The sequence below is a fragment of the Odocoileus virginianus genome, chromosome 12 (assembly GCF_023699985.2).
Source record: "Odocoileus virginianus isolate 20LAN1187 ecotype Illinois chromosome 12, Ovbor_1.2, whole genome shotgun sequence".
Taxonomy (NCBI): domain Eukaryota; kingdom Metazoa; phylum Chordata; class Mammalia; order Artiodactyla; family Cervidae; genus Odocoileus; species Odocoileus virginianus.
Genome location: NC_069685.1, coordinates 58103429 through 58126867, shown reverse-complemented (window position 1 = coordinate 58126867; position 23439 = coordinate 58103429). Strand labels below are relative to the sequence as shown.

The 23439-nt window shown below is 39.5% G+C and overlaps 3 protein-coding genes across 5 annotated transcripts in view; 1 reads left to right on the top strand and 2 right to left on the bottom strand.

The window, feature by feature from the left end:
• Positions 1-727, bottom strand: part of TMEM116 (transmembrane protein 116) — a 92216-nt gene extending 91489 nt beyond the window's left edge. The window contains exon 1 of the mRNA XM_020904212.2: positions 568-727. The gene's annotated coding sequence lies outside the window, so the exon portion shown is untranslated. The remainder of the gene's footprint in view (positions 1-567) is intronic.
• On the top strand, positions 59-7451 carry ERP29 (endoplasmic reticulum protein 29). The gene is made up of 3 exons (XM_020904214.2): positions 59-361; positions 5063-5201; positions 6585-7451. The coding sequence occupies exons 1-3, from the start codon at positions 224-226 to the stop codon at positions 7085-7087; spliced, it is 780 nt and encodes a 259-aa protein (XP_020759873.1). The 5' UTR covers positions 59-223; the 3' UTR covers positions 7088-7451.
• A 664-nt stretch (positions 7452-8115) lies between these two features.
• Positions 8116-23439, bottom strand: part of NAA25 (N-alpha-acetyltransferase 25, NatB auxiliary subunit) — a 64082-nt gene continuing 48758 nt past the window's right edge. For all 3 annotated transcript variants that reach the window (XM_020904202.2, XM_070475364.1, XM_070475365.1), the window contains 5 exons: positions 22477-22542; positions 20834-20931; positions 19605-19715; positions 15424-15570; positions 8116-13354 (listed from right to left, as the gene is read on the bottom strand). In XM_020904202.2, the coding sequence (XP_020759861.2) occupies positions 13232-13354; positions 15424-15570; positions 19605-19715; positions 20834-20931; positions 22477-22542 (545 nt within the window). In that variant the 3' untranslated portion in view covers positions 8116-13231. The remainder of the gene's footprint in view (positions 13355-15423; positions 15571-19604; positions 19716-20833; positions 20932-22476; positions 22543-23439) is intronic.

Here is a 23439-nt window from a genome sequence, read left to right as displayed (position 1 = left end):
GCCCTCTCACCCTCGACCCGCGCGGGCTTCGCCGAGTGCGCACGCGCGGCAGCTCCATTTCCCCGCCCCTCACGTGGCTCCTCACTCTCAGCCTAGGCTGGCGTGAGCCTGGTGGGCTGTACACGTGCGCGCACCCGCCCCTGCTCGTCTAAACTGCGTGGTCCCAGGCTCGGCGTTTCCTCCACTACAGCCTTCCCAGCACCTACTGCCAGAACCCGGCGTCATGGCTGCCGCCATTCCCCGCGCCGCTTCTCTCTCCCCATTATTTCCCCTTCTTCTGTTCCTCCTCTCCGCTCCGCAAGACAGCAGTGGCCTGCACACCAAGGGCGCCCTTCCCCTGGATACAGTCACTTTCTACAAGGTAAAGGGGCCAGGGATCTCGCGCGCAGGTGCAGCCAGACCGCCCAGGGGAGCGCGCACCCGTGGGGGGACGCAGGGGACTGAGAACTGGCAGGAGATAGTCTGTAGCGACGGCCCGGGGACTTCCCACCGTCCTGTAGGACTGACGGACTCTGGGCCGAGACCGTATCCTGACCAGAGAGCGTATGATCGAGGGCCCCCAAGCACCTTTGCAGTATTTGCATTTGCTTCCTCTTTTGCTGAAGAACTGCGGGGATGCTGTCTTCCAGTCGCCTAAGGGAAGAGGGCGGTGCCGGGCGAGATCCAATCCTTGAGTCCCAAGTAGGAGAACCGGAGGGCGGTGCGAGGCGGATGCCTCCAGGCTCCAAGCGGAGCTGGAGCGAAGGTCGAAACGCGCGGCTTGTTAGCCTGCGCTTCAGCGCCCCTCTCTCGTTGGCTTCGATTGCAACTACTGTATAGATATTCTGCGTCTCCTTAAAAAGTGCAGGTTTTAAGAATAAGTTTCGGTTCGTCCACCCAGTGGTGAATGTCTTGGGCTTGGTGACAGATAAAATCTGGTCGAGACATGGAAGGATTCGCCTCTACCCCTGCCTCCATATTTACAGGATTGGGGTCTTGGCCTGGGTAGAAGGTCGTTGGGAATGTTGAAGGCTGAATGCAGTCCCAGTCCTCTAATTTTGCACCTTTTTAACCTCGCCCATTGTGATGGGCAAGCTGAGTGTTGAGAGAGAGCCAGTCGTTTTATTTTCTTAATTTGTACCCATTGGTGGGAAGTGAAACCACGAAGTGGAGCTCTAAATCTGTCTCAGTCGGTTGAACTCAAGTATTTTTGAAAGGGTTCCCCGTTGTGGAGTTGGCACCTGTGGCTCATTGAATGCAAAGTTTCAGGAGTTCAAAAGTGTAGGTATGACCAGTTAGTTGTCAGGCACACTCCCACAGCACCTTTTGCTTTGGGGGCCTTTCTTGGCAAAGGGAACCCACTACCACCCAAACATGGATATGGGGTAATATCACAGACCAAATGTGACTTAGAGGGAAACTTCGCACTGTCAATGCAAATCAATTCCTCATTGATTGGTGTGTCTCCATCTTTATAGCTACCACCCTAGTCTATGCTGTATCTTAAGTAGTTTCCTCACTAGTCTCCAGATTTTCACTCTGGAGCCTCTCAGTCCACTCACACAGTAGCTGAATTCCTGCATAATCTGATACCTTCTTCCCTCTCCTCTCAGCAGACCTTAACGATTCACCTCTTTGTCCCCTCTGCTTCAACCACACTTGGGTGCTCTGTCCTCTGGCTCTTCCTAGCTCCTTATTGCCTTAGGCCCTTGTACTTGGAGTTCTTTGTGACTAGAACATTCTTTGCCCAATCTTTGAAAGGTTGGTTGCTCCTCTTCATTCAGACTTGGGTTAAATGTTATCTTTTCAAATTTCCTCCACCCCCTCCACTCCAGGGGTTTTTCTGGTGGCTCAGACAGGAAAAAATCTGCCTGTAGTGCAGGAAACCTGGGTTCCATCCTGGGTCAGGGAAATCCCCTGGAGAAGGAAATGGTTACCCACTGCAGTATTCTTGCCTGGAGAATCCCCATGGACAGAGGATCCTGGCAGGCTACAGTCCACAGGGTTGCAGAGTTGCACACGACTGCGCGATTAACACTAGCTTTCTCAGATTTCCCCCTCGTGCAGTCTGAAGTGCCAGTCACATTGCTCTGATTTCTCTGAACTCACATCACTGATTTTTTTTTTCTTGTCTAGTGTATGTCTCCCACACTAGAATATTATATACTTGTGAAGAACTACCTTGTCTGTCTTGTTCACTGATCATCTGCACGACCTAACAGTTTACCTGTTACCTAGAAAATGCTCAGTAATAATCTGTTGAATGAACAAATGTTTTTGCCAGTCTGTTTCTAAATCTCACTTTCTTCCATCATTGCAGAACAAAAGGGAGCTTCCTAGGGTTACTGTATCCAGGGGTCTTTCTATGATCTCCAGTGTTGTTTTTTGTTTGTTTGCTTCTTGCCCTTTATGATCACTAAAAATAAGAGACCCTGTCTGTTTCCTTTACTTTTATGTTCACTTAGAACAGTGCCTGGCAATGATAGGCTCTCAGTACCTTTTTATTCAATGAATGGATGATGAACTCATCAATACATTGAAGAAACAAGGTGCCTAGATGTAGGTTAATGTGGAGCAGATTCCTCAAGGATGAGGAAAGGAGAGAGATTTCTAAAGCAGTTCAAAGGTACAGATTGAGTAAAAGAGCAAGAAAAAATTAATCGTGCAATGTTTGCCATTCAAACAAGGGCTTCCCTTGTGGCTCAGCTGGTAAAGAATCCACCTGCAATGCAGGAGACCTGGGATCGATCCCTCGGTTGGGAAGATCCCCTGGAGAAGGGAAAGGCTACCCACTCCAGTATTCTGGCCTGAAGAAGTCCATGGGGTTGCAAAGAGTCGGACATGATTTAGTGACTTTTACTTTCACTTTGCCATTCAAAATCATTCTGTGATGGCTAAAAATGGTGAAAATAAAAGATGAAGTCCTCTCTATTCTATTTCAGTATTAAACCACTGTATGATTATTAATCCTGGAGAAGGGAGTGGCAATGCACTCCAGTATTTTTGTCTGGAGAATTCCATGGACAGAGGAGCCTGGTGAGCTATGGTCCATGGGGTCACAGAGTCGGACACGACTGAGTGACCTAACACACACACACACACACACACAGAGACGTGATTATTAATATTATTCTATAATATAAACGGAGCTCCCTTTGAAGGTAGGTTATCATGTGTTTTCGTAAAAAAATTTTCTCCTTGGACATGTTGAATCTGCTACCAAAGCCTACCCCAGCTTTGTTCATTTATTAGATATTTTTGGAGTATCTGTCACATGCTAGGTGCTGTTGGGCACTAGGGATACAGCAGAAAACAGGTCAGAGAGGGTCCTTATTCTCATAAATGTATATTCTAGTGGAGAGGACTGACAACAAGCAAATAAGGATTTCAGAGAGTGATTAATGAAGAAACTGGTGCAGGGTAGCATGATAGAGTATGATGGAAAGAAAGCAGAATTAGATGGTATGAGTGCAGGAGGCCTCTCTGTTATGATAGTTTATTTGTACTCAACTTTGATAGCATGGAAAGGACCAGGGAAAGGGCACTCCAGCCAGTAGAGACAGCAAATGAAAAGGACCTGAGTGAGAATGTTTGTTGAAACTAAAATAAGACCAAATGGGCCAGAGGGATGTGATCTGATTTATATTTTTAAGTCTTCCCTGCTTTTTAGGCTCCAAAGCTCAGACTTTTGGGGATCAGTGACCATTTAAAGATTATGTGTTCTGGACCCTTCTCCCTCTTCCCTTGTGTCCCTGGGCACTGTTATATATTTTTTAAAACCAAATGGACATCAAACAAGGAACACAGGACTGACAAAAACTGGAATAGTGTCAGCTTGATTTAACTACAGCAGTGATTGCCTGTGTTGAAAAATTAACCAGTCATGATGACTTTGATTAGAAAAATAAAAGGTTGTAGGAGGGAAGGCAGTGCTATTGACCTGAGGGAGCTTATTAGATAAAAATCTGTGCGTTGGGTAAAACCATCAAAGTGAAGTTTTGCATTTCCTCGTTAAGTTAAACATAGAATTCCTATATGCAGTTCCACTCCTAGGTATGTTCCCAGAAGAGCTGAAAAGAGGTGTTCAGACAAAAGCCTGTACACAAATGTTTATAACAACACTATTCACAAATAACCATAAGGTAGAAACAACTCAAATATCCCTCAACTGATGCATGGATAAACAAAATATGATACATCCATACAATGGAATATTTATTTGACCATAAAAAGGAATGAAATACTGATGCATGCTACAGCGTGAATGAATCCTGAAAACATTATGCTCAGTGATAGAAGCCACACAGAAAAGGTCACTTAGGGGGAGGACTGAGGAATGACTGCTTAATGGATGTGTGGTTCCTTATCAATGACGAAAGTGGAAAATATTCTGGAAGTAGGTATTAGTGATGGTTGTGCAGCATAGTTAATGCGATAAATTCCACTGAATTGTACGCTTTAAAATGGCAAATTTTATGTGATGTAAATTTTACAATTAAAATAAAAATCTTGATCCTGACAGTTTAGATCCTAGAGATCTAGCATAACTGCCTATGTTAACCAATCTAAACTGATCTACCTGGTTTAGAGAGGGAACATTGTCCCAAGCCTTGCCTCTCAGCAACTTCCTGTGAACCCTAAAATTGCAGAGTTCAAACTCTGGACCTCCTCACCAGAGCGTCTTTCATGGTACCAGCTCCTTTATAGATGGTTGGTTGGCTCCTTGCCACGGAAAGGTCCCTGGGATGATGGGCATGACAGGGGCTAACCTAGTGTGTGCTAAGGGTAGGCTTCCTTAGCCTCACCGAAAGGGCCACTGGAAGAGAAGGCCTTAGAATGTCTGCAGCATTGTTTATTGCAGACAGTTTGATTAGTGTGAGCAACTACTTAATGGGGTCCTCGGGCCACAGAAAACATCATCAAATTGTTAAATGAATCGAGGGATGAAGGAACGAATGAACGACTGTGAAAGCGTATCTCCCCTGTGGGCTTGGTTTCCACTCTGAAAGAGGTCCCTTGGGAAACGGAATTACCCCCAAAAGTCCTTGGGAATCCTCACTTGCTCAGCTCTGTGTGCCCTCAGGTCATTCCCAAAAGCAAGTTCGTCCTGGTGAAGTTTGACACCCAGTACCCCTATGGTGAGAAGCAGGATGAGTTCAAGCGTCTGGCTGAAAACTCAGCTTCCAGTGATGATCTCCTGGTGGCAGAGGTGGGGATCTCAGGTATGGATAAGTCTGGAATGACTGAGGAGGGCAGAGGGGGAATAAACTAGGGGTTACTTCCCTATCTGTCAGAACACCCCAGCGTCTTCCTGTCTGAGCCACACAGGTCTAGTGTAAATGGGGTCATTGCCTTTCAAGGAGTCTGGTACCCACAACAGGCTTAGCTTGAGCAGATTCTATGACCACAGAAACTCAGCTCAAATGTTTACTATGTGCCAGGCCACTGTGCTAAGTGTTTTACATGTATGTCATCCTTGTGGCAACTCTGTGAAAAGTTTTATGATCCCCGAATGAAGAAACAGATGCTTAGGGAAACTTGCTCAAGATTATAAAGTGATAGACCTAGGATTGGAACCCCACACTTCCTATACCACTACCCAGTAATAGGTGGTCTTGGCGAGGTATAAGCAACTAGTTGTCATCGTGTCAGCCCTTGGGGCTGCTACTGCCTGTTGCGAAAGACATAGCAAATAGTAACAGCTACCACATGTTGGACTTCCCTGGTGGCTCAGTGGTAAAGAATCCACCTGCCAATGGAGGAGACGCAGGTTCAATCTCTGGGTCGGGAAGACGCCCTGGAGGAGGGAATGGCAACCCACTCCAGTATTCTTGCCTGGGCAATCCCTGGACAGAGGAGACTAATGGGCTACAGTCCATGGGGTCGCAAAGGAGTCAGACACATCTGAAAGACCAAAACAACAACCACCACATATTAAACACTTAACTCTGCCAGGTTAATTGGCACATATCCCCTTATTGGGCCCTCCCAACAGCCCTCAAATGTTAGGGGCCATGTTCATTACCCACCACACATTCCCTTAGCTCCAGCCAGACTATACTTCGCAATCCTTAAACACACGCAGCTCGTTACTGCCTCAGAGCTTTTGCACTTGCAGCCCTTTCTGCCTGAAACACTCTTCCCACATCTTGATATGTCTGGCTGCTTCATTTTCGGGTCTATCAGTTCATGTCACCTTCACAGGGAGGCCTTCTCACCCAGTCACTGTGTCACTGTTTCATTTTTGTCATGGCACTAATCACTTAAGTTCTTTTGTTTATTATCTCTCTTCTTACCCTTTGAAGAGTGTAAGCTCTTGAGGTTAGGGAGTGTGGTACTCTTAATCACAACTAAATCCCGAGCACTTAAGAGGACAGTCCCTGGCACATAGTGGCACATATAATAAATATGCAGAATTCCCCCTTTTCAGATGAGGAAAATGAAGGTTAGAGAGGTTTAAAGGACTTGACTAATGCCACGTGGTTAGGAAGTAGCAGAGGAGGAATTCTGACAGCCAGAATTCTTCTCAACTCAGACAGGCCTCAGCAACCTCCTGCCATGCCTTCCTCGGGGTCTTGTTCCTCATTTCTGGTTTCCATTCACAGATTATGGCGACAAGCTGAATATGGAACTGAGTGAGAAATACAAGCTGGACAAAGAGAACTACCCGGTCTTCTATCTCTTCCAGGATGGGGACTTTGAGAACCCAATCCTGTATACTGGGGCAGTTAAGGTTGGAGCCATCCAGCGCTGGCTAAAGGGACATGGGATCTACCTAGGTATGCCTGGTTGCCTGCCTGCATATGACACCCTTGCTGGGGAGTTCATCAGGGCCTCTGATGTAGAGGCCCGCCAGTCCCTCTTGAAGCAGGGGCAGGACAACCTTGCAAGTGTGAAGGAGACTGACAAGAAGTGGGCCGAGCAGTACCTTAAGATCATGGGAAAGATTTTGGACCAAGGTGAGGATTTCCCAGCATCAGAGATGACCAGGATCACCAAGCTGATTGAGAAGAACAAGATGAGTGATGGGAAGAAGGAAGAACTCCAGAAGAGCTTAAACATTTTGACTGCCTTCCATAAGAAGGGGGGTGAGAAGGAGGAGCTGTGAGAAGGCACTCCAGGGTTTGGTGGGGTGGGGAGGGGTAAGTTACCTTCTGGCTGTGAAACTCTCCTGGGATATAAGGGAGTTGTAGGAAAAGTGGCACAAAACCAGAAATCTGAGCATGCGTGGATACTGACGCTGATGTGACATCTTCGAACATCTCTATAGCCAGTCGGGGATAGCTGGTGAACACTTAGATGGCTTGTGAAATTCCCCCTCAGAAGGAACTGGTGCTATAGAGGAGTATACTCCCCAGGTTCTTGACAGGTATGATTCTGATCCCAATTAAAGTTTCTGTTTTCGTTAAGTAGACCTGTAGACATCCAGTTTTCTTTTACAAATTATACTTTGCCCTGTGGCCTGCTTTTTCCTTGGAACTTGTTTTTTTAAAGCTAAGGTGGTGTGGACTCTGCTCTACCAGGGTAACAGACTATCCTGCTAACACTGTGGAAACTAGTCTGAGCTCAAGACCTACCTTTAATTTCCTTTCCACAGGTGTTCAGATTCAGATGGACTGACTGGGGCTGGTCGAATGCATTATCCGTTTTCTGGTCCTTGAAGTTGAATAGCAGTATATTCTTGCCCATACTCCGTGAGATACATATAGCAGATTCTTAGTTTTACCAATATAATCTAGTAGGTTTCTTTACAAGAGTTGCATTTAAGACAGCTAAATGATATAACTCAGTTCAATTTGAAAGTTTCTTTAGAAAGGGATTGTTTTCCATCTTGTCACCTTGTTGCTGTTGATTACTCAGTAACTACCAGCTTTTTAATAAGCAGAGTGGGAGAGCACTGTACTGACTTTCAAATCTCCTCAGGGGTGATGTGCAATTATCTGCAACAGTAAGCTTCATGGTAACATTCACATTCCATACTTAACTATTTGAAAATATCAAACTGCAGCTTATAAAATGTCTAACTGCACCCACACAAAGAAATTTAAGTTGAGCAGAGTTGGCAAATAAAACTTTAAATTGTTTGTTCCTCCATTTCAGCCAGATTGGGTATTTAAAATCACTGGAAACAAAAAATACAGCAAAACTCATGTGTTTAATTGGGTGGAACAACAACAAAAAAATCACACAGCTTAGGCTAACAATTCAAACCAACTAGATAAAAGATGTTCAAACCTAAACACCTGCCCAGAGCCAGCATGGATACTCTCAACATTTGACAAAAGAATAACTATTTATATATTAGGCCCGATAATTTAAATATGTCCCCTACTCATTTTTTCAGTTCTAACTGAAAAATCTGGAAGATCTTTTTCCATGCTTCTCACTGGTAAACTTGTTGAGCTGTTCTAGTTTTTTCTCATCTACCTTAAACAGAGTCATTTCCAAAGAATGAAGTATTTGTTCTCTTATAGAAATTAGAGTAAGACAAATGACAGGTAGAGAAACAACTCTAAAACTAAATTCAGTCCTCCAGTGTGGTCTCATTTCTCAATTGTAAGGGGAAAGAAAGAAAAGTGGCAACCCACCCACGGGCATTTCATTGGATGGGTCCATGCCTTCTATCATTATAAGCCTAGGGTCTTGAGTTGAAGAAATGTGGGCTATTGGATAGGACTGGATTATCATACATCAAAGACTCTGCATAAATATTTTTCATTAAAGGTAGACCGTGTTTCTCATTTAGAATCTGCAGTGATTTGTATACGCCACACAAAAATCTTCCCTAACACGTCCAACGGATTCCTTCCCTCTACTTCTTAGCATATAGTTACTAATATTGTGTGGCTCAGATGCTACTAACTAGACAGTAATAAAGGCTATGGCTTCCTAGAATCAAATGCTACACAGTTTTTAAGGGAATTTCCAGATAAACTGAAGCACAGTGAGCCCCTGGAGCCAACATGAGTCCTGTTCTAAAGAACCTGGGGAAAAAAAAAAGAACCTGCAAGTTATCGCAAATAGTGCCAAGGGTAATTTTACTAATAGTCCTTGGTAATTGGTGGTATATACACACAGGAGGCATTAGAACTGCTTTAGGAAAAAGAATGGTTCTTCAATACAGAACCGCTAAGATTCAAGATGAAGAATGTGAGATGGGGAGGGATGGGGAAACTCTGATTTTTAGCTCATTTCATCAGTGCTTAAAAGTTTGAATCTTACCAACCCCTTACCTTACTGCCTGGCCTTAGTTAGTAGCCTTATCTGCAATAACTGCCTTTCTCATCTGTAAAACAGTACATTATCTGGGACCCACTTTCACTAGGTATGTGGAAGCTGAGATTGCAAAAAAACCTCTACGCTGCAGCATAAACACAGGTACCCCACAAATAATTTTTATAAGCATTTGGCTCATGGTTGGTTGCTTACCCTTTGCTCGTTACTATGAAATACATGTCCGCATCGAGGCAGTGACAGCATCTCAAAAACAGGGAACATGAAAAAAATATAAACCTGAGTCCACCTTTTGAGGAACTCCAAAGTGGCAGTGAGAAACAGCCAAGTGCCCACTCTTTGTTAAAAGGGGAAAAAAAAAGAAATGTTGAGGTGGCATTCATTCATAACTGAAGAAGCAAAAACTGACTTTTCCAGGGCTCAGTTAAGGGCATTTAATATCACAGGATAGAAAAGAAACTAGGAAGAAAAACAAACAGCTCTTCCCACTGTGTTGCATGTATGAATAAACGTTTGATCTCAGCCTGTAGGCTCATATACTTTGGATTAAAAAAAAACATGTCATCAGTCTGCCTGAAATCCTCTAGTAACTTCCCACTAAGTTTAGAAATTTTATTCCTTCCCAGGCTACACTATCCTGATTGCTCTAATCCCCACTCCACTCCTATCGCAGTCTGTGCCCCTCTTCCACTCCTTTGAGTCCCAGGCACTGGAACACGCTCAGCAGTCCCCTGCCTTTGACTTGTATTCCCTTTTCCAAGGCTGACTCTTCACCATCAGGTCAGATGGCGCTACCCGAGAGGTCCCCTGGTGCCCCCGCCTGTCATACACCCTGACTTAATTTTATTAGTCAGGAATTAATCACAAACTAGTGTTTATCTTTATTGTCTCTTCCCCCACTTCAGCCACTAACTAGGATACAGTCTCATTTACCATTGTATCAGCAGAGCCTAACATGGAATCTGGCACACATGCCCAATACATGTATAAATCTAATTAATGAATACTAGCGTGCAAGGTGCTATTAAACAAAAGGACTAGTGTGGCCTTGGAATAATTTTAAATTCACAAGTATTATCATTTTTCTGAGGAATATAACAATACAAAATTGAAATAAATTATACCATTTAAAAGGTTGTGGCTTCTAAGAACACGAGCAAAAATGAACCAGGCAAAAGTGCCAAATTGAAAGTGTTTTATATAAATTAACCCATCCAGTTTAAAGTAGATTTGCTATGCTTCACTTAATTCTGAAGAAGGAAGAATATATGCTTCCCATGTTAATAAATCAGAGCAAAAAAGTAGGAAGAGTTTCAATAACAAGGCTGTAGATACACTGAAACCCCTTTTTATATTAAAAGTTAAAATGAAAGACAAATCCAGATTGAACATAGTGACTGCAAAATATAATGCAATTTTGAACAATTAAAATTATGAAAATATACAAAATTGATGGGCAACACAACTAGGCATTTGTACATTTTCCATTATGTGGAGAACACAAAGTTTCTCTTTTATCCACATCAGATATATGATTTAAACCAAATGTTTGCTTTGGAGAGTCTTAACTTAGGATCTCAGTAGTATAAAAAGCAGTAATTTTTCAGTCTGTAAACAGTAGTCTTTTTTTTCTCCTTTCCTTTTTTTTTTTTAAATATCAATTTTCCACACAAAATAAAACAAAAAACCCAAACAAAGTAAAAACAGCAGCAGCAGCAATGAGTTATTTGGGAATTCTTTTCAAATACCAATGACATACAATTGCTGGAGGGTGCTTTTTACTCATGTAAGAATATATATATATATATATTTTTTAACTGTACACAATTTATAGTGCATGACAGTTTCCAAAAGAACAGATCAATAAAAGATATTGGCCATTTCTGCATAATTTCATTCTTTTTACAATTCTCTCAAAATGTAAGAGGTTGGATCTAGTTGAAATGCTACATTTAGTAGGGAAATCAGTAAGTAACAAAGAAGCATAACCCCAATGTAACATTATTTGTCACTAAAACCAGTAGAGGACCCAGATGCCCCTAGGAAAGCAAATAGGTAGGTAGACCACTGGAGTCACACACTGTCCCTGAGGACCAAGGCCAGCTCACTGAGCACACATATTCTAGAATGATCGTGGTCAGTTGATAGACTTGTTTCAAAGAGCATTTCTACTTCTATGTACAGTATTTTTGGATATTCAGAGAAACATCATTTCAAGAACACATGCCATACACACAGAGCCCCACCCCCCGCCACACACAAAGTTCCATCTAAATAGGCCATAGTTTCATGAAATGTTAACTAGATTTGGAATCAATCAATGTTTAATTCATCTTGTTCAAAGCAGTTCTTTCCTTTTGGGATGGGGTATGACAGCTGTGGCTACCAATTAACATCAAAACTAGTTTTTTGAAATTACTGGATGGACTAAGATTTCCAACGAGTCTTATTTTGAAAAGGTAATTCAGTAATTTTCAAAACAGTTTCCCTGCAAGTTGAGACAGTTATCACCCTATCAAATTGTGAATCTAAGAAAGTCTTAATGATGGAAACAAAATGCAATTGCTTTGCATAAAGAGATTTTTCCCAGCTCTTTCTGGTTGTTTTTTTAAAAAAGTATCACATTTCACTGGAGAAGTGAGTTGGAAAGGACTTGGAAGGTCTTCAAGACCAGTCCTCCATTAGATACTTGAATTTCCTCATCAAATTCATTTTTTTGCTTTTTCAGAATTACTAACTTTAATGGTATTTGGATAACAAAGACCAAAGACAAAAGCACAGATTCCAACACAAAAAAATTACCAAAGCAATTGTATAAAATGTGTAACATATTCAAGAGCAATGTTTACCTTTTCTGTCAGACCAACATCTGAAGCTAGTCTTGGGGAGCTCCAGGTGAACAAGGTAAAACACCATCGTGGTATAACTCTCATTTGAAAAAAGTAAATACAACCTCAAACCCAACTGATAATGTTTCTTTTGCCAGCCTAAAACTTAAAACCTAGATTAAATCCATATGAATATACATTCTTTCCTTTCTTCCTTCCCAAACCCTCCACTTAAAAAACACTAAGTATTAAATCTTTCATCTTCAAGCATATATACATGTGTATATATGCTTGAAAATATACGTTTATGTGTAAAAGCAAATATATATATATATATATATATCTCACAAAACCAATGACACTGGTATTAGACTTGCCTGCATAAATTATGTACACCTCTCTTCTTTAAAACAGTGATTCCTATCTTTCCCAAACAGACAAAAGATAGCAAGCTAGTCCTCAGCAGGCTTATAAGTGGTCTGAACTACTTTCCCCTCCAAACAGCTGTAAGTTAACAGAAGCCTGTCTCTGATTTAACCCTCGCAGGAGCTAAGATGGGGATGTCTTGGCCACTGGCATTATTAAGCCAAAAAATGAGGGCCTGTGATCATCTGAGTGATGCCCTTCAGTGGCAGGTGCTTAGGCCAAATTTAACTGGAAGCCCTTTGAGTACCTACCTTGGGTTTTGTGGGAGCCAAGCAGCTGGAAAGAGGGCCTGCTCCCAATCATGGTCCCCCTCTACTGGCTTCCTGCTTCCTAAGGCTCAAGGACCAGACCAAAACACCCACTGCTATAATGGTAGGGCCGTTCAGCTGGTCTGAGTTCAATGCTTCATGCTTAATTTCTATTGCTGCTTTTATAGGACACCCCCACCACCAACCACCACCAGATGTTTCTGGTGACAGAGGGAAGAAGAAAAGTGGGGTTCTCTTGTGGCTGCCATATGCATATGAACATGTATAAAAAGTGGTCAACCCCAGACAAGGGTCCTGCTTCTGGTTTATATACAATAATTTAATCAGTTGTATACATTTAATACCTAAAAAATTAATTCACGATCAAAGTCCTTCATGCATTTTATGAGGAAGTTCTGGATTTAAAATGATGGTCAACCAGATGTAGTTTTTGCCTGGGAAGATGATGTCATTTTCTGTTGTAGAATCATCAGTGCCCGTGGTTCACACTAACTTTTAAATTTTTAGTTTCTTTGTGGTCTCAAGTCTTTTTTTCAGCAGCTCTCCAATTTCCAGAAGTGAGTGCAGATAACTGCTCTGCACTTTCCCTTGTGCAGTCTTTGAAAATTTTCTCTCTTCCTACAAAGGAAATAAGAATGAGTAGCCTTGCTCAGAAAGCATTCCCCCAGATTATAGTTTTTCACATGTTAAGTTAAAATTACCACCTAACTCCATCAGAAGCTCCATCACAATGGAGTGGGTCATTTTCAATTTCATTAAATGCAAAGATGGCTAAACTCATCACAGATGTCTATTTCTCCATGTGACTTTTCACTGAGACCCTGTTGCTTTAGCATTACTATTCTTTCAAGTAATCTTAGTTATAAATTATATCAAGTCAGAAAATTGAGATTTCTGATCAAGGAAAAAAGAAAAATTATTACTAAGTACTTTGGCCATAAAGTCACTACTATTTTCTGATGAGCTACATACAAAGTAGAAAAACTGAGATTTCTTACTATTAGAGTCATCAGGAAACAGGAAAAAAGCAGAAATTTATTATTAATTTAGACATTATCACAGCCACTTTTTAAAGGCATCAAATTTACCAGTATCATCTTTTCTAACTACAATACTGACACGCCTCCCTCCATTTTAATAAAGTCCACAGATTCCAGAGGCCAAACAACTAAAAAAGACCAAAGTTTTCCTAATGCTGCTCAAATATGTGAGTTAAATATTTGCTGCTCATTTGACCTGTGGTAGAGAGCACAAAAAATAAAGGGGATGGATGGAGTGTTTAAACATGGAAAGAAGGTTGGCTGAAAACTGTTTAGCTTAATGTGAATTTGGCAGTATTTTAAAGCCCAAAAGAAACCAGATAAGCACACTTTGTTACCCAAATGTGCATTAAAAGGTATGTACACAAATCTATTTTATTCAGTACTACATATTCTTTCTTTCCTCTTAGAATTTTTTTACCATGTACAGATTTTACTTTTTGAAAAATGTAAGGCTTAAAAAGAGGAAAACAAAGATACTAAAAATTAATAATCCATCAACTAGTACCTCTAATGACCTATATTCATTCTATATAGTCTATATTCACTCTAAAGTACATAGGAAAAGAGCTGAATATACAGCTTAACTGGCTAAAACCAAACTTCTAGGTATCACTTGTTTGCTTCCTTTAATCAATCTTTGGAAATGTTAAATGCTCTAGGCCCTTTCCCACAGTAAGCAGTCTGTTCAAAGCTCTAATACGCTGACGTTGTTTACAAAAGAGGAGCTTTACAATCTTTTAAATCTTGCCAAGCAAGATTCCATTCATTCCCTTCCCTCCAAGGGTCTGGGTGGAGGTCTTGGGCTAGGATGGTGGGTGCCTCAGGTTACTGGGGGAACTCAGTCATCAGCAGAGGCTCATGTTAGACAAACTATGCAAGAAAATAATTTCCTTAAGATCAGAGTTCCATCACTGGAACAACGAGCTAGAAACAGGTGGCTCCATAACTGCCCTTCTGGCACCTTCCAAAATCCTAAACCTATTCCAGGCTGGTGCATGTTAATTCACCTGACACCATTTGTTCTATTAAATTCATTTTTTAAAAAGAACCTACATTTTAAAAAGTGACTTTACAGGGATATTCCTTGCAGAATTTTAAGAAACCAGCCTAAAAACAAAGATCAGGAGAAAACTAATAACTGGTACCTTTGACTCCATACTTGTTACCATTCCTTACTGGCTGACTTGCTCTGGCCTAACTAATACTGACATAATTATTTCTGATGTTCAGCATCTTTCCTTTTTTATGTCATGACTGCTGGGCTGGCAAAGAAACCAGCCAATCCAGCAGCCGGGAAGTTCTCAGTCAAGGAGATTGTCCCTGGATTTCTCAAAAGTGTGTCTGGTTTCCTCTGGTGCTCAAAATAGGGACAATAATAATTCCACTCCTCAACAATCCATCAGTAATTTTCACAATAAAACAACACCCCCCAAAAATGTATAAAAGGGAGGAGTGGGGGATGAGGGAATGAGAGGGGAGAAGACTCCACCACCACCACAATAAAAAACTAGTGCCAGGGACCTTCTAATCTCAAGTCCTACAAGGAGAGAATGGTGAACTGAAAACTAACTCATCCTTGTGACAGAGGTGAGAACACTCAACTATCTCTATATAACTTACTGCTGATCAACTACAGTCTCTTACCAGCGAGAGAGAAGTGTCTTCTAAAATAAGTTCTTCAAGTTTAAGTGCAATTAGATGTGTTTCAAGTCCTTTAATATGATCCACAACATTGGAAATTAAAGTCTGAAGCCCAGTAACATAGTCTTGAAAACTGGTAAAAACAGGTGGCTAAAAAAAAAAAAAGATTTTTAAGAAGTTGAAAGATTATCAAACATATTTCTCCAATGCTTATATCACATAATTATGTTAAGAGTCAATAGCTCAAAACATATCAATGGAAAAAATAGTACCACCACAATAGGAAAAACTTGGCCAAAGACAGAAACAGAAAATATATCAAAGAAATCCCAAGGGGGCTTCCCTTGTGGTACAGTGGATAAGAATCCCTTGTGCCAATGCAGGGGACAAGGATTCAATCCCTGGTCCAGGAGTGTCCCACATGCCACAGCTGAGCCCGTGGGCCACAGCTACTGAGCCTGTGCTCTAGGGCCCGCAGGGCCCCACTACCAGGTCCACACGCCCTAGGGCTCATGCTCTGCAACGAGAGAAGCCACTGGCGATGAGAAGCCCATGTACTGCAACTAGAGCGGTCCCTGCTCACTGCTGCTAGAGAAAGCCCATGCACAGCAATGAAGACCCAGTGTGGCTATAAATAAATCTTTTAAAAAGGAAAAAAGAAAACAAAAAATCCCAGCAATGGTACAATTATACAAAAATAAATAAATAAACACAAGAAACCCAGCCAATCGACTAGTAAAGCTAGCTTTTCACTCAAGAAGTTTTCTTTGAAGGTGCAACATCACAGAATCCTTTAACACCAACTGGCGAGGGGCAGGAGTACCAATGTTTGCCTATTGAATGGGTAAAGATACACCACACCATTGGAGAATATAAAAACAGAAGAACAGGTATCTCTGGCTTTCTGAAAGTTTACTTCATGCCACTTAGCTTTTATGAAAGACCTACATTAGTACCTATTTTTGCTAACCAAAAGAAATCCAAAGAGAATTTTCACTTTTACAGGAAAAAGGTGAAAAGCATTTGCAGCAAGCTGTTACAGAAGTAGCACACAGCCTGAGCAGCAAGAGTGGCACTGGAACTATACTCAGCATCAGGCCACCACAGCTTTGAACTATGTCTGTAAGCATCTGTGCTTTATCTCAATTTATTATGTGTATCCCATTAGCAAGATGTGTCCTAAGGTAATTGCTTCTTCCCTTTACGCCACTTGGGCTTATGGAAGGTTTCAAAGGAATGCTTTACTTCTTGGTAGCAGGGGAAACCTGTATATGTAGTAATTTCAGATCTAAGAGATTAGCCTAAGGAAATCATATTATAAATTCATCTTGTATATTTGTCCATATTTCAATAGCAGTACTATTTGTAATATTAAGAGAAAACTAGGACTTCCCTGATGGTACAGTGGATAGGAAGCCACCTACCAATGCAGGGGACATGGGTTTGATCCCTGATCCGGGAAGATTCCACACGCCACGGAGCAACTAAGCCAGCAAGCCCCAATTACTGAAGTCCATATGCCCGGAGCCTGTGCTCCCCCACAAGAGAAGCTACTGCAATGAGAAGGCTGTGTGCCGCAATGGAGAGCAGCCCCCGCCTGCTGCAACAAAAAGCTGGAGCACAGCAAGGATGAGCCAGCACAACCAAAAGTGATTTCTTAAACAATAAAAGAAAATTGGAACCAACTAAACATCCAACATTGGGAATAAGTTATGGTATGTGAATAAAACAGGATGGCACATGACCATTTAAAGTAATGAGATACATCTATATTTGCTGAAATGAAAAGATGTCCAAGATACCTTATTAAGTGAAAACAAAACAAATAGCCAAGTTCAGAACTTTTGATACAAAATTCTATAGAAAGTTTCTATATTTCTGGCTTGTATGCAGTGGCCATCACTGTTTAGTGGGAAAATGAGTGATCTTCTCTTTACTCGTATCTTTAGGTTACTTTGACAATCAGAAAAAAGGAGGCTATCCTCATTTTTAGAAAAGCAATACCTACAAAAACTTGCACAAAATCCAAATACCAAAAACTGTTTTGACAAGTACTAGGAGTGTAGGTTTTCCCGCAGAAGAGAAAGTAACAGAGCAACTCTGGTCTATACTTTCAAACTCTGCACTCATGATCTGTTAAAATTATCTTGAACAATGAAGGAGAGAAATGAATGAATGGTAATACCCAGGACAAGTGTCAAGTCTAAAGAATTCCTGAATTGTTACTGAATTGTGCAGGAAATTAATATTACTAATAAAACCATCAAAATTTTCAAATGACAGTGGTTACTATATTGCTACAATGAACAAAAATCTCCCATTCATGAAATAGCGCGTTATTGCAGAATAAATCCTGAACATCTTTCCTTATGAAAAGAATACAAATTATGTTAATGTTTCACACATTCAAAAGTTAACCAAAAAAAAAAAGTTAACCAATTAAGATGGGAGGAAACTCCAAAGTTGAATACAAGCAGACATACATGAATCTTATCTACATCACATTAATAATATAATCCGAGTTTTAAACTCCAGTGCTTTTATGGAGTACCTCAACTACATTCACTGAACATATTCTAAGGACAAAAAAGAACTGCAAAAACTTGAACTTCAGTGGGTTTGTTACTGGAACTGGTAATGGAACCAATGTACTATTTCCAAAACTATTTACAGTGTTTACTATAAAACAGCAAATGAATAAATATATTGATCCTATTGGGAACCGTTGAAAAGAAAGCTACAAATATGGAATGAGAGAAGGAATGGAAGGAAGAGGACTGTGAAATTGGATTACAGCTGGAGGTTATCAGTAAGAATTAATTATTTAAAACTCTGTATGTATCTAAATAAATTTCCTGTCTCTCTTCACTGACACTAACTAGAAGCAATAAAACCCCGATAGCAATTAGTACACCTAACAACTAGATCTTAGTATTCTGAATAGCCATTCCCCATAAAGGAACCAGGGCTCACTGGAAAAAATGTATGATTTCAGTTCAATGGTGAGTACAAAGTGCTTAGAACATTTTGTGGTTTCAGAAAGTAAGGGCTCAAAAACCAATGAGGATATGTTCAAGGACAGGAACCAGCCTAAAATGGCTCCCATTAGCCAAATTTGGACATCCAAAAGAAAATGACAACAATGGATTATAAGCTAAATTTAAAAAAGAATGAGTACACAGTGATACTAAAATAGACAGTTGATATTAAAAATATACAATTCTATTTTACAGAATGCCAGATAATAAATGATTAATGATTAGTAGCATTTTTTAAAATTACCATTGTGGAACCATCAAAGTAATAAATGATTCATGCAAGTCAGACTAATAGTGAATGTTAAAAGTAGTGCGTGAAAAGCTCTGGGGAACAGGATACTCACAGTCTCAACTCACAGATTAATTACACAGAGAGGAAAGACACACTTATAATAAAGAAATCTGGCAGATACTTCCTTTATCAAATAATTAAATCTGAAATTATCAATAATGGGACACAACATTAGTGTCTCCTGATTAGTGTCTCCTTTTTAACTGCTAAAAAGGACACAGCATCTAAATCTAATGAAACAATTAGCCAAATCCAGACTGTGGGATCTTCTACCAAAAATCTAGCTGGACTCTTCAATGACAAAGACAAAAATAAAAAGCTAAGGAAGTACTTTCAATGAAAGAAGAGTACAGAGAAATGACAACTAAAAGCTGTGTCAGATCCTTAGTAAAATTCTAGAATTTTGAAAAAGACTATAAAGGTCATAACTGAGATAACAGGGGAAAGGTTAATGTAAACATAATATTATTGTATCAATATTAAATATCTTGGGTGTGAAAATGTCTTGAGTACCTTGGTTTTGTAGGAGACTGCCTTTCTTTTACCCTGGTGTGTTAAGAATCACAAAGTCTATACTTTCAAATGGTTCAACAAATGGGGGTTGGGGAGGTTAGAGAATGGGAAAGGGCAAGAGAGAAATGTGACAACCGTTAAATAAGTGGTGAATCTAGGTATGGATGTTTGGGTGTCATTATAGTAATCTTTCAGCTTTTCTGTATAATTTTTTTTAAAGGTGGGAAGGGAAAATGAACGCATATAAGATCCTAAGATCCTTTACAAAATGCAGGAAAAGAATGAAAAAAAAAAAAAGCAGCATGCAGCCAGATTGTTACTTGTGTTTTCTCTGTTATTACCATGATGATACTAGTTTCTTTTTTCTTCTTCTTCTTTTTCTGTAAATTTATTTTGTATGGTCGCAGGACACTCTCACAGTAACTAGACACCCAAAGGATAATAGAAATAGTCTGAAAGAAGAAAAATTACAAATTCATCAATAAGGATTACACTCAAAATACCTATCAGGAACAAAGACTATGGATAAACCAATTCTATGCAAACAGCTCTTCTTTGTAAATCCCTTCAACTTCTCTTATAACTCTCCACTCTAATTCTACAGTCACCACATTGATCCATGTCTTCTTCATCTCCTCCTCAGAATACTGTGTTTACTCTTTCTCCTCACTCTCCCAGTTCTAAACTAATCCTCTACTCAGTCCAATTTTCTTTCACCTCCTTGCAGGAAATAGGGATCTATTAACATCCTTTTCACTGAAAAGTCCAAATTTAGGCATGGAATCCAAAGGTTCCATACAATATGCCTCTCTGGACCCACTTCTCTATCCACGTAAGACACTGCCTCACATGCAAACCTCAACTTATGTACGAAGAATTCTCCGCCAGTTGGTCAGCACCTATTCTCCCTTGTATTAAGTTAGGTGTTTACAGTATATTCATGTACATATATATATATATACAGTTATTTCTCATTCACTCATTATCTCTTACACACTTGAAATGTGCCAGTCACCAAAACAGAGAAAACAGTCCTCAGGAAGCTTACAGACTAATAGAGAAAATAAAGCAATTAAACATGTGACAAAAGTAAAAAAGATAATGGACTATGAGTGTTTGTGATCCTCCTCTTTTTCTCTCTGGCTAAAAGAGTTTTGCTACATCAGCTCCTGGATTCTCCTTCATAATGCAGAATCTCAACAAATAGTGAAGAGCAGCAACAAATTTAAAAAGCAAATTAAAAATTTAACAATAATTAACTTAAACTACATAACAGTTGAGTCAAAAAAGAGGATGAACAGAACAGAGCTAGATTTAGAGTGAATCTGAGGACTCTTTAGAGATTTGTAAAGCAAATTTTAGAGTTTTACCCTAACAGTATGAATTAAATTCTCCTGATATCCTTGGAAAGGGTTAGTTCAGAAAATTGAAATTGCTTTCAATTAATAAAAGGTGGGGATGATAGGTTAAATTATAGGTATAAAGTGCCTATTACCTGTTCAGTTTTGAAAATTAATCCTCCACACAATCAAGGAAAACTGAGTATTTTAGGATGAAAACAAAAACATACCTCAACCAAGAAGACTAGATTTTCTAAAAGAGTAGGATGTGTTTTCAAGTTACCATCTTTAACTTCTAAGAGGTCACCTTTACATTTACTGAAGACATCTGAAAAAGGAAAAATATTTTATGGTTTTATTCAGCTTTTGTTTCAGTGTTATTCTGTACAATCTAGTCAAGAATAAGCAGATATAAAGACTTAATCCAGAAAGCTCCCCCTCCCCAACAAACCAAACACTAAAGAATATCTATTTTAAGCTCTTTAAAAAGTCACATGACTACCACTCTACTGTCTTCAAAAGATAAAAGGTAGACTTATAAATTACATCCTAGGGTCTAAACACCAGCTATGTCTTTCCATAGATAGGCCACTCACATAAAAATAAGAATTCAAGTGAATGATTTAAAGAATTTGTGTCATTATAGACTGAAAGACTAATGTGCACAGTAGAAATGCACCTTCATAACAAATATCAGGTTTTACTCTCATAATCTTGACCATCTTTTAATTTTTAGCTTCATTTGAGCAACAAAATAAAAAACCATTTAGGCTCCAAAAAAGAAAAACCCTTATAGATTTAAAATGCACAATAACCTGTAATGGAAAATAATCTGAAGCTGTATACATGAAACTAACACAGTGTTGTAAATCAGCTAGAATGAAATAATAGTTTTTTAAAGTATTTAAGAGAGTTAAAAGAAACACATGTATGTACTCAGTTGCTCAGCTGTGTCCAACTCTTTGCAAACCCATCAGGTGTAGCCCCCCAGCCTCTATTCATGCGATTTTCCAGGCTACTGGAGTGCATTGCCATTTCCTTCTCCAGCAGATCTTCTGGACCCAAGAATTGAATCCACGTCTTCTGGGTCTCCTGCCTGCACTGCAGGTGGATTCTTTACCACTGAGCCACCTGGGAAGCCCTATGTTCTTTATCAATTTCATTGCTAGGAATTTAACCCCAAGGAAATACTCAAATAAGTACCCAAACAATTATGTCCCAAGATATTTATTTCAGCATTGTTACACATAATATACTATGTACTCAGGGTATATAAATAAAACCAGTACATGGATACAATATTATGGAATATTATGCAGCTCTTAAAACAAATGGGGTGTGGATATAACTGACATGGTAAGAGGTCCAAGATAACAAAAAATAAAGCCAGAAAAGCATGCATTATAGCTTTCCCTATATATTTTTTTTAAATCACTACTATGTATTTCCATATGCATATGTATGACTGTGCACATTTCTAGAAATACAGACTGCAGAATGTCAACAGCACCTACTTACCTCGGCGGCAATGTGACTGGTAAAGGGGAAAAGACCACACCCATTTGTGTACTGTACTATTTACAAAAAGTGTCTACTATTTTTGTAAACAAAACTTTTTAGTTTTTTTTGTTTTGGAACATACCATGTACATGTGGGATCTTGGTTCCCCAACCAGAGACTGAACCCACATCCCCTGCATTGAAAGCATGTAGTCTTAACCACTAGAACACGAGGGAAATAGAAACAAGTCTTTAAAAATACCAAAAGTGTACATTATTCTTTTTCAAAATCTCTTGCAAGTTTCCATTAAAAAAATGAGCTACTGTCACAGAAAATCAGATACAATATGGGAATCCACAGTTAGAACACTTACCTTTTAATTGTTCTAGTAAAGACTTAAGACTATTCTCTACTCGCTCCTGGATCTCCACTGTATCCTCTAAAATTGAAAAACAATGAAAAACTTTCAATTCATTTTTTAAAGTAAGATAAGCAAAACCAACACCTGAAAGCATAGGCAAGGACATTTTCTTTTCTCTTAAGACCCACCGGCACCTAAATTCCATTACTGAAAGATGAAGGACAGGAAAAGGAAGGAGAAAAGGAAAAGAAAAGTTATTAATCACCTTTCCACCAAAAGCACTATCTAAAATCCTCTAGGAGGACTAAAAATTTATGTTTTTCAAATACATTAAATGACAGAATTGACAAACCTTATGATTTGGGAAAAATGAAACAGAAAGAAAAATACATGATCTATAAGGCATTTGTGATTCTCACTGGGTTGACAGCTTAGGAAAAAAGAATATGTCTTCTCTACAAAGTTTAGGCCTTCATTTTTAAGTAAAAAATTCAATCCGATACAAATGAACCTATTTATAAAACAGAAATAAGACTCACAGACATAGAAAACTAATGATTATCAAAGAAGAAAGGGAGTGGAGGAGGGATAAATTACAAGTTTGGGATTAGCAGATACAAACTGCCATTTATAAAATGGATAAATGACAAGGTCCAACTGTATAGCAAAGGCAACTATATTCAATATCTTATCATAAACCCTAACAGAAAAGAATATGAAAATATATACAGATATAACTGAATGACTTTGCTGTACACCAGAAATTAACATAACATCATAAATCAATGATAGTTTGAATTTTTAAAAAATTTTTAAAAAATGAATGAGTGAATGAAAAGAATTCAATTTGAAATCCATGATATTTGTTGATATTTCAACAAACCAAGGATTTCTTCAACTTTTGGACCTAAAAAATGATTTTAAATATGGAATGGACTTAAAAAGGAAGAAAAGGGATTTGACTGGTATTTAGAG

What these genes read in the sequence shown, in the direction of transcription:
- ERP29 (XM_020904214.2), top strand. Translation starts at nt 224, where the DNA reads ATGGCTGCCGCCATTCCCCGCGCCGCTTCTCTCTCCCCATTATTTCCC. An exon ending in ATACAGTCACTTTCTACAAG is followed by an intron (nt 362 to 5,062) that starts GTAAAGGGGCCA and finishes GTGTGCCCTCAG; the next exon opens with GTCATTCCCAAAAGCAAGTT. An exon ending in GGCAGAGGTGGGGATCTCAG is followed by an intron (nt 5,202 to 6,584) that starts GTATGGATAAGT and finishes TTCCATTCACAG; the next exon opens with ATTATGGCGACAAGCTGAAT.